Source organism: Colias philodice, chromosome 3, assembly GCF_061535455.1.
Source record: "Colias philodice isolate Cphi_HAF_F1 chromosome 3, ilColPhil1 Martin Lab GWU primary, whole genome shotgun sequence".
Taxonomy (NCBI): Eukaryota; Metazoa; Arthropoda; class Insecta; order Lepidoptera; family Pieridae; genus Colias; species Colias philodice.
In genome coordinates, this window is record NC_143088.1 from 300,933 (window position 1) to 317,028 (window position 16,096).

Below are 16,096 nucleotides of genomic sequence, written 5' to 3' on the forward strand. Positions count from 1 at the left end.
ACAAGTTGCACTTTTAATTTTTTTGGAAGAAAAAAAATAAAAAGTTCAAGTATCGTAACTACCCTGATAAAATTCAATTCCCCGTAAACGCCTCCGTGGTGGAATCTAGTATTTTTATCAATGATAGACCTAATTATGAGCAATCTATCTGTACCGGTCACAAGTTGCACTTTTGAGTTTTTTGGAAGAAAAAAATAAAAAGATCAAGTTCATTAACTCAAACTACCCTAATATAATATTTTGACAATCGATTCCTCCTAAAGGCTTCCATGGAGGAATGTGTTTATTTTATCAGTGATAGACCTAATTATGAGCAATATATCAGTACCGGTCACAAGTTGCACTTTTGAGTTTTTTGGAAGAAAAAAATAAAAGAGATCAAGTTCATTAACTCAAACTACCCTAGTATAATATTTTGACAATCGATTCCTCCTAAAGGCTTCCATGGAGGAATGTGTTTATTTTACCAATTATAGACCTAATTAAGAGCAATCTGTCAGTACCGGTCACAAGTTGCACTTTTGAGTTTTTTTGGAGAAAAAAAATAAAAAGTTCAAGTATCGTAACTACCCTAATAAAATTCAATTCCCCGTAAACGCCTCCGTGGTGGAATCTGGTATTTTTATCAATGATAGACCCAATTATGAGCAATCTATCTGTACCGGTCCCGAGTTGCACTTTTGAGTTTTTTGGAAGAAAAAAATAAAAAGATCAAGTTCAGTAACTCAAACTGCCCTAGTATAATATTTTGACAATTGATTCCTCCTAAAGGCTTCCATGGAGGAACGTGTTTATTTTACCAATTATAGACCTAATTAAGAGCAATCTATCAGTACCGGTCACAAGTTGCACATTTGAGTTTTTTGGAAGAAAGAAATATTTTTTGATCGATTGATGGGGAAATTGTTTGAGCCAAAATCATTTTTTACTGCGTATAACTCAGAAACGGTAGGATATAGGAAAAAGTGATCTAGGTACAACTTGTACATAATTTTATGGCCTTTCAACTTTTCCTTGAAAGTTTTTCTCTAAGATGTACCGTTTTTGAGATTTAAGCGCTAAATGAAAAAATGGACCAATTCCCCCCCTCCCCCCACTCCGGGGCTCCTCCTAGTGGCCCGGGGTTTTAGTATGTTTATTACCTAGGGACTCTTGACATGTTTCCGAAGAAACATCTTACGTTACTAACACACGCACTCTAGAACTTTTTATTCAATGGACTAAGAGTGAAAGAGAAGAAGTGTGAGGATATTTGGACTTGAATATTTAGACACTGTTTATTTTATCTGTTTTGTCTATGGCGTCTGAAATTTCATTGTTAGTAAACTGGTTACAAATATGCTTTAAAATATCTCGTAAAATACATTTTGACCTACTTATATATTATGTTGGAACGAAGTTCCTTATTTTAAGTCTCATATTTCAATTTATATTAATAATATCTTTAAAAAAATAAAAAATAAATGTTCTTTTTTTAATTCCCCAGCAAAACGACCGGGACCGCGACACCACGTCCAGCAGCAAGGAGGACAAGCAGGAGGGCAGCAAGGGCGACCGGAGTGACAAGGACAAGAAGGGCAGCGGGTGGCTCGGCGGCATCCTCACCAAGCTGTCCCTGCGAGCCCCCAACCAGATGATCCTGCCCGACGACAAGAACCCCTCGGTGAGTGTAAGACTCAGGCATAGACCTATGCCCACGCTGTTGTAGAACTTTCGAGAAAATTTGCCCTGTTTAAATACCCTTTCTTTACTTTGTCTGTTTTATAGAAATTTCTTTCTGAGACTCTGCATAGCTTTTATTCTCAGTAACTCACAGTAAAATGTTATTACATATTTCGTTATAAAATTTTAATTTTTACATATTTATGAGACATTATAAGCTGTTAAAATATTGTATTGTATGTTAAATAATAGTCATTATTACAGATATTGTATTAAAAAAATATTTTATATGTATGTAGTTTATTATATATGTATTGTCGATATCTTTATAAATTATATTCTCTTTCGCTTCTGTGTACTTGCTTTATCTATTATATGGTATATCTAGATGTTTTGTTTAATAAAAGTCCTCGTTTCTTTTGGGTTTTTATTTTAACCTGGAAAACAATACCCACTTACATCCCCTTGAACGCAAATTGAGCAATACTACAGAATTATGACGTACATTGCTCAAGTTGTCTGATTGTTGTTAAAAACAGTCACTTTTTATTGATACATATTTTTATTCCTTATTGTACTAGTTGTTATTATGCTGAATGCATATTGAAAGTCTTTAAATTTTATATTAGGATTAATGAATAAAAGATTGTTACCTGTTATAATTTGACTTTTAACCTAGGGCATGGTGACTTATTATATTATTATTATGACTATAGCTATATTGATAGTGTTATTTTTGGTTTGCTCTTTTTAAATACTTTTATTAAATTTGTATTGTATACTTATTAACTTATTATTTAAGATTTCATTTAAAAATAAGTACACTGTACACTAAAAATTTAACCCAATGAATTTTAAACATTGAATGTACTAGCTCTCGTTTGCTAAATACACTTATAAGACAAGATCAAGTTAAAAAAATAAAACACAAATCATACAAAAATGGTATATGTATTTATGCGCCAACGTGTAACGTACCTACACGTTTGCATTGTTGTGCGTACACATTTTTCTTACTTAGTATTAATTTACTAGTAATATTATTGGGGAATAATGTCTATCTATGTACATATTAATAATGTTGTATCGTAATATATAATATGTTGTGTAATGTGTCAGATCGTGTGGGACGAGGCGACGAAGCGGTGGGTGAACCGCGACGCGCCCGAGCGGGGGGGGGACGCGCCCCCACCGCCCCCGCCCAAGGCCATACCGTGAGTACACACATAATCATATAATATGTTTTTTTTTAATAATAGTAAAAATATGGTCGAGGTGGGACTCGAACCCGCGTCTTTTGTCACTCCAGGGCAACATCTAGCCTCTCGACAATCTCGGTTGAGCAATCGATCTACTAATCTTTCGATTTTATGTTCGAAAGACGCGGGGTTGAATCCCGCCTCGTGGTCGATTTATTTTCTATATTTTAAAAGTTTGGTTTTGCTTGCTTTTTTGAAACTTAATAAAAACTAATAGATTTGAATGTTTTCATTGGCATATTATTAATGTTTAGGCAACAATCAAATAAAATAAATTCTTAAATATGAAATAATCTTTATCCATGCAGTACGACATCAACGCCGCTGCAGTCCCCAGGGGGGTCGGGGCTGGTGCCCGGCGTGCCCGGGGCAGCCGGGGGCAATATGTTAAGAATGCAGAGGGGTAGAAGTAAGTATATTTGTATAAAAAATAAAATAGTTATGGAAATGAAATATTTTTTTTTATAAAATAGTAAGGGTACCTAATTCGTCAAGTTATGTGTATTGTATTAAAAATATACAATAAGTTTAACACGCAATTTTGACACGAAAACTTCAAAACATACATCACACTGACAACCCACCCCACTCATTACTAACAATTTACTTACAGACATAAAGAAATCCTACGTGGACGTGTTCAACCCGGGCGGCAGTGGGGCCGGCGCCCCGCCCCCCGCGCCCCTCGCCCCGCTGGCCCCCGCCCCCGCGCCCACGGCCACGCCCGCTTACTTCGTGCCGCCCCCCGTCAACCAGGTACACATACACTACACTAATATTATAATTTATACCTGAGTATAATATATGATCAAACGAACTTCAGAGTGAAGTTCGATCATTATTATATTTCATCGCTTCATTCTTCAGATATTATTTACTATGTAGTTCCCTTTTTCAATGCTAGCAACCACGCACGCCTTTAGATTTTTTTTTTTTTTTTTATTTGAGGGTATTACGACCCGACAAGCACTTGCTTGCTTTGTACGATATTCATTATTTTTAGAGCCTGTTATCTTACAAAACTTTGGGTTAGGGTGTGGTGGGTGTTAATATCTTCGAATGAAGCGATTCATATAATAATGATCGAACTTCACTCTGAAGTTCGTTTGATCATATATTATATTTCATCGCTTCATTCTTCAGATATTATTTACTATGTAGATGTTAAGAGATAAAAGTTTTGTAAGAACCATTTTGTGTGCAAGTTTAGAATACCTAAAACGTAAACATCAATATTATTAATTTTGTTTTATAAATTAACAAAAATATAATTAAATACTGTTTCTGTTAAATCGATTATGCAAATTCGTTCTCATTAATTACATTAAGTTTATAGAACCTTGCAAAGGTTTTACGTATATTATATACCACTAGCACAAGCAGCAGAAGTTGAAGCGTGTCTTGTGCTATGTGAACTAAATATTGAAATGTTGACACCACTTTCCGATAACACATTTTTTGATCCAACGACTGATTGTTTGTGACATAGATGTAATCAGACAGTACAGTAGTGGGCAAATACTTATATTTTGTTTGAAATATGGAAGTATAAGAAAAGGTTGGTCTCTACCTGGAGCCGAAGTTTTTACGAGGTCTGTAATGAAAATTTTAGCTCCACTGTCCGAGAAATAAATATTATTAATATTTATAAGAGATAACGTCTGCACTCGCTGTGCTGTACACAGCGCTAATAAAATTACTAGTTAATTTTTTATTCAATTGTACCAAGTTTACGTTTCTATTAGGAAACCAGCTTGAGATATGGTTCAAAAGTCTAAACTAATTGTGGGTCCCAAGAATAATTGTATTTAGGCATTCACCTGACCCGATATTATTTCCTAATATTAAAGATAGGCAGACGTGTGAGTCTAAAGTACCACACGAAGCCCCTTTGTTAAACTCTTCTGTTAAAAATTATATAACAGCCGCTACTGTACTACTTTCAAAATTGGAAATATTCCAATTTAGACAAAACTGCCAACATAATTGATTTGTTACGTTATATTGCTTCTTAGTGTTACTGGAAAGCGATGCCAACATTAGTTCGATAGCTTCCGATGGGATGTATCTCCGTAGGAAGGCTTCGCGGAGAGCCTCGCTGCAGCCAGCGTAAGATGTGAGTGCAGTGGGCGCGACAGGTGACTGGGATGAGAATGCGTTAGATTCGTATCTGTTTTCAAATATATAATGTTTGATGATATTATAGCTCTCCGACGAGAGGAACCCATGGCTGCGAAGGCCACCACGGAAAAACTTGTATCCCACACGCTTCATCATTAACTATTTTTTGTAAACATCTCAAAATAAAAGTAAATGGGGAAATGCGTAAAAAATTATATTATTCCAATTTATGGTGAATGCGTCGACACATGACGCATCAGGGTCGGGATGCCACGACACTTACTTTCTGCATTTAGCATTGGTGCGAGAAGCGAATAAATCAATATCTGCTTTACCTAATGCTCTTCCAAATTTTTTGATATGTTTCATTACGTAAACTCCATTCGATATCAGGATTTATAATTCTTCTTGACTCTTTGTCAGTGTCGACGTTATCTTTACTATTAATATAAGACGCGAACCACCATAATATGTTTCGATGCTCGCACCATTGCCACAGTTGCTTTGTTAGTTTGTTAAGGTGGGGAAATTGTATGCCACCCATTCTATTTATGTTACTAACAGCAGTTTTATTAATATTCCACAATTAGAATAGGTATTTGCGAATGTTTTTAAAGTTAAAAAGACAGCCATTAACTTTAAATAATTTATGAGATAGATTTTTTCACATACTTTCCATGAACCATGTACTCGATTATTATTTCAAAAGTCACCCAAAGAAATCTCTAATGTAAATTTTGGAAATTTCATAAAATTTGTTTTATTATATAATATATGTTGTTGACCACCAGTTTAATTTACCCAGAATATAACTTGATAACTGAACTTTGGAATCGTAATTATTGTTATGTTGATTTAAAAATAAATATTTTTGCCGTTCTAACATCATAGTATAAAGCCACCCGTATTTAATAGCAGGACAAGCTGCTATCAATACACCTATTAGGTGTGAAAATTCTCGGATTGTACAAATAGGTAATTTTGGAAATTTATTAACTAAATGTGCAATGTTATTACCTTTATCATCAGGCAAAGAAAGTAGGATACATGAATCATATATGTATATATATGTATATGTATATAAACCCAAGGAATTTACATTAATTCTGACTTGGAATCAATGAAGCTTTTTTTTTTTTTATTAATATTGATTACAAAGCCTAGACAAGACAATAGTTTTATTGTCTCGTTAAAATTATTTAGGCATTCTGTATAATTTTTACGTATACATAAAATATCGTCGAGGTAAATGACAGACTTAAAACCTCGGCGTCTAAGGGGTGTTATTACTACCTTCATTAATTTAGTGAACACTCTTAGCGCAATGGAAAGAGCATAGGGCATAGCTTTAAACTCTTAAGTCACACTATTACCTTGTTTATAAAATGTTTATAAATTTTGTTATTTATAATATGAAAACGTAAAAATTTGCGAAATACCGGCTCAATTGGCATTAAAAGGGTAATGCTTGTTTAAGGTCTATTGTAGCCGATGAAACCATTTTCGGGAATAAGTTTCGACGCCGTCCTACGATCTTCGATTTTAAAGTGACATTTTGATATAAATTCATTAAGATTAATTAATTATTATATATTTGAGATATATTTGCCCTTTATTGGGTTACAAACATGAATAGCTCCCAAGTTATAAGGTTATTTATTGCCAAAGGCATGTCAACTTTATCTTGCCCCGACCAAAATTAAGTACGCACTGCTTTTTGAAAAACTTCGTTAGAAAATGGTAAATCCACACCGTCTTTAAGGACGCTGTCACAAATCTGCGTTACTCAAATTTAGGTATCTAACGACGTAACTTTGTTCGCGGCAATATCACGCTCACGTAAACATAGCGCATTCCATTTTATAGACCATCTTCATACTTGATATTATTTTTAATTTTTGATATTATGTATTTTTATTGAAATTGATTCCAGAAGATTACTAGGAACTTTAAAAATTCATTTTGTTACTTTTATTAGTAGGTACGATCCTAATAAGTATGTTAGTATATTCAAACAACTTAAAAAAGTGTGACTATTTTACATCATTATTTCATTGAATAATAATCTATGAATTGTATACAATATCAAAGCTTTTTAAGAAATGTAGAATTATTATCATACATATGATGTTACCGGCACTGTATTAAATCCGGCATTGTATACAATTCTTAGTAAATGTATGTTATTCCGAAAAATAGTCGGAATGAAATAAATAATTATAGGTATTCGTCACATAACACATTACCTAGGATACTCTTAAATCTGAACTTTTCCTACGTAGCAAACACATTTGCAAGTGTGGGTAGTTTTTGGGGTAGCTATTTACCAATATGAGGTCAAAACTAAAATCCAAGATGGCGCCGACGAAAATTTTACATCTTTTCGTCATGGGTGTCATTTTCAAGGTTTTGGAGTAGCTCTTAACAAATATGAGGTCAAAACTAAAATCCAAGATGGCGCCGACGAAAATTTGACTTTTTTCGTCATGGGTGTCATTTTCAAGGTTTTGGAGTAGCTCTTAACAAATATGAGGTCAAAACTAAAATCCAAGATGGCGCCGACGAAAATTTGACTTTTTTCGTGATGGGTGTCATTTTCATGGTTTTTGGAGTAGCTATTAACGAATATGAGGTTAAAACCAAAATCCAAGATGGCGCCGACGAAAATTTGACTTTTTTCGTGATGGGTGTCATTTTCATGGTTTTTGGGGTAGCTATTAACGAATATGAGGTTAAAATCAAAATCCAAGATGGCGTCGACGAAAATTTGACATCTTTTCGTCATAGGTGTAATTTTCTTAATAATAAAGAAGTAAACTAAAATAAAATAACAGATTTTCGTCGGCGCCATCTTGGATTTTATTTTTGACCTCATATTGGTTAATAGCTACCCCAAAAACCATGAAAATGACACCCATGACGAAAAGATGTAAAATTTTCGTCGACGCCATCTTGGATTTTATTTTTGACCTCATATTGGTTAATAGCTACCCCAAAAACCATGAAAATGACACCCATGACGAAAAGATGTCAAATTTTCACCGGCGCCATCTTGGATTTTATTTTTGACCTCATATTGGTTAATAGCTACCCCGAAAACCATGAAAATGACACCCATGACGAAAAGATGTAAAATTTTCGTCGGCGCCATCTTGGATTTTAGTTTTGACCTCATATTAGTTAATAGCTACCCCAAAAACCATGAAAATGACACCCATGACGAATAGATGTCAAATTTTCACCGGCGCCATCTTGGATTTTAGTTCTGACCTCATATTGCGTTATATCCACCCCAAAAACCATGAAAATGACACCCATCACGGAAAGATGTAAAATTTTCGTCGGCGCCATCTTGGATTTTATTTTTGACCTCATATTGGTTAATAGCTACCCCAAAAACCATGAAAATGACACCCATGACGAAAAGATGTAAAATTTTCGTCGGCGCCATCTTGGATTTTAGTTTTGACCTCATATTAGTTAATAGCTACCCCAAAAACCATGAAAATGACACCCATGATGAAAAGATGTAAAATTTTCGTGGGCGCCATCTTGGATTTTATTTTTGACCTCATATTGGTTAATAGCTACCCCAAAAACCATGAAAATGACACCCATGACGAAAAAAGTCAAATTTTCGTCGGCGCCATCTTGGATTTTAGTTTTGACCTCATATTTGTTAAGAGCTACTCCAAAACCTTGAAAATGACACCCATGACGAAAAGATGTAAAATTTTCGTCGGCGCCATCTTGGATTTTAGTTTTGACCTCATATTAGTTAATAGCTACCCCAAAAACCATGAAAATGACACCCATGATGAAAAGATGTAAAATTTTCGTGGGCGCCATCTTGGATTTTATTTTTGACCTCATATTGGTTAATAGCTACCCCAAAAACCATGAAAATGACACCCATGACGAAAAGATGTAAAATTTTCGTCGGCGCCATCTTGGATTTTAGTTTTGACCTTATATTAGTTAATAGCTACCCCAAAAACCATGAAAATGACACCCATGATGAAAAGATGTAAAATTTTCGTCGGCGCCATCTTGGATTTTATTTTTGACCTCATATTGATTAATAGCTACCCCAAAAACCATGAAAATGACACCCATGACGAAAAGATGGCAAATTTTCGTCGGTGCCATTTTGGATTTAAGTTTTGTCAAATTGCTTTACCCCACCAATCCGTTCAACAACCCATAAAAAAAGAGGATCTCAGTCAACATAATTTTTAAAACATAATTTTAAATTACAAATAACTGGAATATGAAACTTATACAGTTTACTCTTATAAAGTATCAAATATTTCAAATCACGAAAACGACAGTATACGCACAATAATCTTTTTCTAATTCGTTTTTATTTTTGGGACGAGGAGCGATACACCCGTCCTTCCAAGAGCGCTTCTGAGCGCGGTCTGACGACCCGCGAGAGCAAAATGTATGAAGAAATTGACAAGTATTTTTAATTTAGCTTATAATTGAAATAAAATTTTGATTTAGATACAAAAAAATTATCACAATCTATAAAGGACTATATATCCCTCAATAATTTATAGGTAAGAAGATAGATTAGGCTTTTAATTTTCTTAAAAGTGTACCGGTTTAGACCCCATTTTTTTGCATTTTATGCGATCATTGTGCTGGGAAAATCGTATTTCAGTGACAATTTTGTATGACATCGTACAATTTTTATAAGATGATCGTAGAACTGAATATATTATCTTTAAATTAAGATATTACTATGTTCTCACGTGTAAGTGCTTTGAGTTAAAATTGTACCGTAAAATAGCGGTTTTTGTTAAAAAACTGTTATAGCACCCTTAACCCATATAAGAACGGTTGTATTATTAGTAATTTTACGCCAGCAATCGTAAAATAACGTAATTCTTTATTGTTATTTTGGTGCACTATATTTGCTCGAGCTGGTCATCTTTGGCTGCGAAGAGGGGGTTGGTCTTTGTATCCTCTTGTAACCTCCTCGCCCCCCCCCTGTTTGACTGAAAGCGAGAAGGTGTCTGCCAGTTTCTGGAAACTACTGCGAGATGTGTATGCTGTATGAGCATGTGAACTAGAAGGTTTTGGTGTGGAGGATGTTATCTTTATTTGTTGACCCTGTTTTGTAATAGCCTTCGAAGCTTTTATTTTATCAGATAAATTGTCTCCAAACAATGTATTATCCCTTTCAGAATGATCGACAACTTGCAAAAAGTTTTGTCAAAGCAAGGCGTAATAAACTTTTTTCTTGTTTCCGTTTGTCGATGATGGAGGTCCGAGAGTATGCGACATATTATGTAACTTAATGGCCTCCATCTTATTTTCGTTACTACGCAAGTTTAAGTCTTATTAACGGCTGTTATAACGGACCCCAATTGTTGCAGTGAATTAGCCATTTTCTTATCCCGGAATTTACCGGATTCAGGGGTAGCAGCTTGAGTCTCCGGATTTTATGTAGGAGCCTGGAGTAATACGCAATTTTCGGGAATCTAATAAGTTTTAAGAAAACTTTCTCTTGATTCCTTTATCAAACCTTTCGGCTCGACAACCATATTTTGGCGAGACTTTCGTGAATTTTTTCACCATATTCTGGAATCTCATCATTAGCAATGCTGCTAAGATATCAGGTTCTAAGTCAACAGGCTCCGATTGAGGAGCCGTGGTATCAACCATTACTGGTTCATTCGCTTGAAGCACAGCTGGATCAGTCGTATTGTTCATAATTCCCGGCAAAGAATTTGTTGGTGGATCAGTTACTGGGATATCTGGATCCGGTAACAAAAAGTTTGTTATCGAGGGTACTTATAAAATTATGATTTAGGGCTATTTTATTTTTTACATAAGTTGATATTCAACTAACAAACCATCGTGCTATTATCTCGATTAGCCTCCTGGTAATCTGGTAATTATTAAATAAGTAATTATATACCAATAAAGATTAATAATTTTCCAATAAAATTACCATTGTGATATCATCGCGGATATCCTCCCGGCTTTTATTTTTATTTTTTATTCTATTAAAAAATTTTCGATTTTAACCGTCGTGATGCTATCTCGAACATCCTCCCGGTATAAACATGTACATATCAATACATTAATGATACTTAAGTATGTACTCGAAAGTAAAAAATTACATAACCTTTGTGATGCCATCGCGGACATCCTCCCGGCCTAAATGGAGTAATAATATGTAAATATCATTTCACTTCTAGAAATCATGAGCTATTAAATTACCTTTGTGATGCTATCTCGAACATCCTCCCGGTATAAATATGTATATCAATACATTAATGATACTTAAGTATGTACTCGAAAGTAAAAAATTACATAACCTTTGTGATGCCATCGCGGACATCCTCCCGGCATAAATTGAGTTATATATGTAAATATTATTTCACTTCTAGAAGTAATGAGCTATTAAATTACCTTTGTGATGCCATCTCGGACAACCTCCCGGTATAAACGAAAAATATTTGAATATTTTTCTACAGTCGTATTACAGAACGAAATAAAGACACTTTAAAACTCCAAAGTACTTACTTGTATCGTCTTCGGATTCCGAAGATGATATTATCTATAGGTTTTATGCGACGATGTTTTTTTTTTCTTCTACTTCCTAATCTTCATACGATAATAATCAATTTTCTCCTTCGAATATCTCTTCAACATGACGAAACTTGCACTTATTTAAGACGTCCGTACGTTGCGGCGCACGAAAAAGGAATGAATATCGTACAAAGCAAGCAAGTGCTTGTCGGGTCGTAATACCCTCAAATAAAAAAAAAAAAAAAAATCTAAAGGCGTGCGTGGTTGCTAGCATTGAAAAAGGGAACTACATAGTAAATAATATCTGAAGAATGAAGCGATGAAATATAATTAACCAATTCCATCAGTTTACTCTATATGTATTCAATATTAATTTGAAATCTAATTGTATGAATAGTCTTATAACAATTTCATCAAAAAAAATTATACATGCATGGCAACATCTAGATTCATTAAGAATTAATATCATTTTAACAAACACATGTATAAAATTAATTTTGTCAGCGTAGCAATTTGGTGCACGTGTCCATTCCCCCCACTCCTGAAGACTCCCCCCTCCCACCTTCTACACCCAAACATTTTCAGGTATTCCTACTAATCATTTAATTTGGTATCAAATAGAATCAAAAGTAGGTAAAAAATAGGTAGCTAAATTGATATGACATTTGCAATGATTTAATGAAACAAAATTGTATTTATTGCACGCAACCAGGAAGAAGAAACCGTACCTAACGGACACTGATATGGTAATTTATAATACAGGTAAATTAGCTTGGAGAAATTTTTGCATATGTAGTGGTGTGTATATTACTCAGATCTTAGAGCGCGTTTCCACTATATCGTTCTGGCCCATACAAAAATGTTTCGATATCCTAACATTACTATTTAATTTTATACTTATTCCTAGCAACACTTTTGTTTTCAATAAAAACAAGTTTTTATTTGAAAGAAAATGGTTTTGACTTTATAAAAAAAAATATATCATTCAATTTTACGTCCTTGAGCAAACGACAAGGCGACTACCGTGAAACAATAAAATATCGTGTCCATAATAATTTGTTTCATAATTAATATTTGACCATAATAATTACGAAACAAAACAAATAAATAAATCGTCACTTGATAGTGGAAAGTGGAAACACGCACAAAACCAGAATAAACCAGTTTACGCTGTCCGCAGGTGCCACGTGCAGTCGTTTGGTAGCGTTAGAACATAAAGCACATTTCATTCAAAAATTATAATTATTATGTACGTAGTTTAATTGATAAATTTTGTATTTGTTGATTGTTGTTATTATTTGTTATTATTGTTATAATATTTGTTGAAGTGAATTACATGTCCCGCAGCCGGAGGCCCCAAATGAAAACTCAGATGTACTTAAAAACTACATTTAATAGCTAAAATGAGACTTTTACACCCATGTCTGCACGATGCAGACCGGAGTTAAAGAATGAATTTATACAGTTTAATAATTATAAAGACGTAAGCTTGGATGCTAACTAAGGGAAATCGCATCCACATTCTATTCCCGTGCGAACGGCGTATTCAGCAGTTTTGTATGAAGGCAGGGCCATAACTAGTGTTTAATTTGTGTGTAAGTGTTGTAACTTTATATTGTTAATTCAATATGGCTCCAGTGTTAAAACATGGTCGAGGCAAGCCTTTGACTTCTCAAACTAAAGAATTAAACTTTAAATGTCGTTTCTTTTTCAGGTTAGTAAATTTTTCATTTTAGTAACATTGTTAATGTAAAAGTTATATGTATGTTATATGAGCAAATATTCAAATAAAGTCTCATCTTTTTCAGAGGAGAAACACATATAGTTTAATTTAAAATCCCTTATATATACAGGGTTACTTGTAAAACACCGGCAACCTCGCAGGACAAGATAGCTAACATCATAAGTAACAACATTTCGACTTTTGATAATTTGTTAGATTTTATTTTCATACAAAAATAAATATTCATTTAATTTTCCGTCTGAATATTATAAACTCTACGCCTCCCAAAAATTACGTAAACAAAAAGCGAACGAGAGGGGGAAGGGGGCGTCGCGTCGTCCATCCGATAATTAATAGAACATAGACTTACAAATGTAAGGAGAGTACAATAAAAGTTTAAAAAATCATTTAAAAATAATTTATTGCGTTATGCCAAAAGTCGTAGAACAAATGTTGTTACTTATGATGTTAGCTATCTTGTCCTGCGAGGTTGCTGGTGTTTTACAAGTAACCCTGTATAAAATAAAAACTAAAAATAAAATGTTGTTTTATTTTATTTGCTGACCATACACTACTACAAACGCAAAAATTTCTCCAAGCTAATTTACCTGTATTCAGTTATTGTATAATTTTATAAGCGCATTGTTGTAGTTGTAGTGTTTACCACAACAACTTATGCCTTACGGTTTTTATTCCCGGAGTAAACTTATCTATTATTGACTATCATACTATGAAATTGGCACATTTCTTGTCTTTCCTATGATAAAATGTTATTAAAATATAAATAATGTTAATTTTCAGAGCGGTATCTACGACCCGAGCCAGATGGAGCCGGAGCGCAGCGCCATCTAGTGACGTCACACACGCGTCATCACATCGCTGCATCTCACTTATACACACACACACATCCTCTACACAAACACACACACACACCCTCTACACAAACACACACACACACATACAGCACACACACACGCGCTTGCACATGTACAGATGTATAGCATTTTTTTAAGTTGAACAATATTGTGTCTTTGGTGAGAGATGGTTTAGAATATAATTATAATAATGTTATGACAGATTTTAAATAATATGTGTTAGCAAAAAAGTGCGTAATAAGATATAACGCTGACTTACAATCACTCCTTGTGACTATACAGTATACATCTCTCACCGAAGAGACCATTTAGAACCATATCTAACTATACAAACATATGTTATTTTAGTAGAAATGTTAGAATTTTTCAGAATTTATCCACTATTCACTTCCGTTATTTAGTTTTAAAGTTCCTACACTATATTGTATACTTTTTCATCTTATTAATTATAAATGAAATGCAGAAATGTGATTATAATCTATAATTTTGACGTGTATTTCTTATTTTTACTTCGAATCTTTCAATCAAACTTCTTATTGCAATAGTTAGGTTATATCAAGTGCCTATATTTCAACATTCCTCTACTTTCGACTATTTCTGTATCTTTAGTTAACATAAAAAAGACAATGACAGCAATGTTTAATATATAAGCGTAGTTTTAAAATATCAACGATAATATAAATGAGAAATGATGATATTACAATAAATTTGAGACAATAGACGAGCTAGTTATGAACCTATATTCCTTAAATATCATTTATAGTTTGACTTGTTCAAAATTTATTCAGTTATAACTACAATCGGTTTCTTAATTCAATCTATCTTTAATTACTCAATATATCCGAGGAATATGTGTCGAAAGATTAAATAATTTCGCATATATGTCCCGTTTTTTATATTGGGAGATTCAAGATAGATTAGTTCATAGTTGTAATAATTAGAATTGTAAACAAAATGGCGTTGCGTGTAAAGGTTAACAATTAGGCCACAGTAAGGTGCGGTGAGGCGTAGTTTATAAATTTTGTACTGTCCCGAGGTGCCGCGTTATACACTTGGCAACTAAAGTGTTTAGTTGTGATATAGTAACGAAGGGTCGACGATATCGATACAGTACGGTCTCTATCGAAACTCTCAATTAGTCGCCAAAGTTTGTCCTTTTGTACAAATAACATCGTCAAGTCACTCTTTGAGAGACTTCAGATAGATAGAAACCGGACAATAGTTTGCTCATAGAATACTGTGTATTATAATATTATTTATCAAAGCTTGCTAGACGAAATTAGAATAAATTTGTGATTTTTTGTGAAACAATTAGTATTATATTATTATTCGATTTTAATAGCATTGATGAGACCGGGAAATCGATGCGTTACGAATTGACAATTTGACAAAATAGTTTGTATTCTACGTATCGATTTCTGCAGCTTCATCAATGTTGGTAATTTAATGGGAATGAAATTTAATGAATTGTATTGGGCAATAATTATAATATATATATGATGTGCAATCATTTTCCATCGCTATTGAGTATCGTAGCAGTTTTATTTTTGTGTATAAATTAGCGAGGTGTACAGACAATGGTTTTATATGTAAAGTAAGATGGTTGTATATTTGTCGCGGGACGGACGGCGACGTAGGATGTAATCTGTATATGATGACTGGACTCGCTATGTATTCCAATTCAGAAATGTATTATAATGATTCAATATTATCAAAATATTTAAATAAATTGTTTACGTTAATGCTTTGTGATTTGTTTTATTTTACCCATTTTTAGAATAAGACTTTGAGTAACCTGAATTTTACACTATAACTAAAATATCAAAGAAATACATAATTCTTTCTCAACATTTTCTACCAGATCGCTTAATAAAAATATCACAGACATGAAATAAGTGGCTGCCTAGTAT

General features: G+C 33.7%; 1 protein-coding gene and 1 long non-coding RNA gene across 3 annotated transcripts in view; both read left to right on the forward strand.

The window, feature by feature from the left end:
• The window catches only part of Sec16 (endoplasmic reticulum export factor secretory 16), a 38,899-nt gene extending 22,966 nt beyond the window's left edge, over positions 1-15,933 (forward strand). For both annotated transcript variants that reach the window (XM_089711829.1, XM_089711834.1), the window contains 5 exons: positions 1,487-1,663; positions 2,782-2,876; positions 3,230-3,330; positions 3,535-3,677; positions 14,113-15,933. In XM_089711829.1, coding sequence (XP_089567955.1) covers positions 1,487-1,663; positions 2,782-2,876; positions 3,230-3,330; positions 3,535-3,677; positions 14,113-14,163 — 567 coding nt within the window. In that variant the 3' untranslated portion in view covers positions 14,164-15,933. The remainder of the gene's footprint in view (positions 1-1,486; positions 1,664-2,781; positions 2,877-3,229; positions 3,331-3,534; positions 3,678-14,112) is intronic.
• Positions 46-819, forward strand: LOC149489300 (uncharacterized). Its single transcript, XR_016317858.1, has 2 exons — positions 46-294; positions 697-819. It is a non-coding gene; the product is annotated as an uncharacterized LOC149489300 (long non-coding RNA).
• Positions 15,934-16,096: the final 163 nt, after the last annotated feature.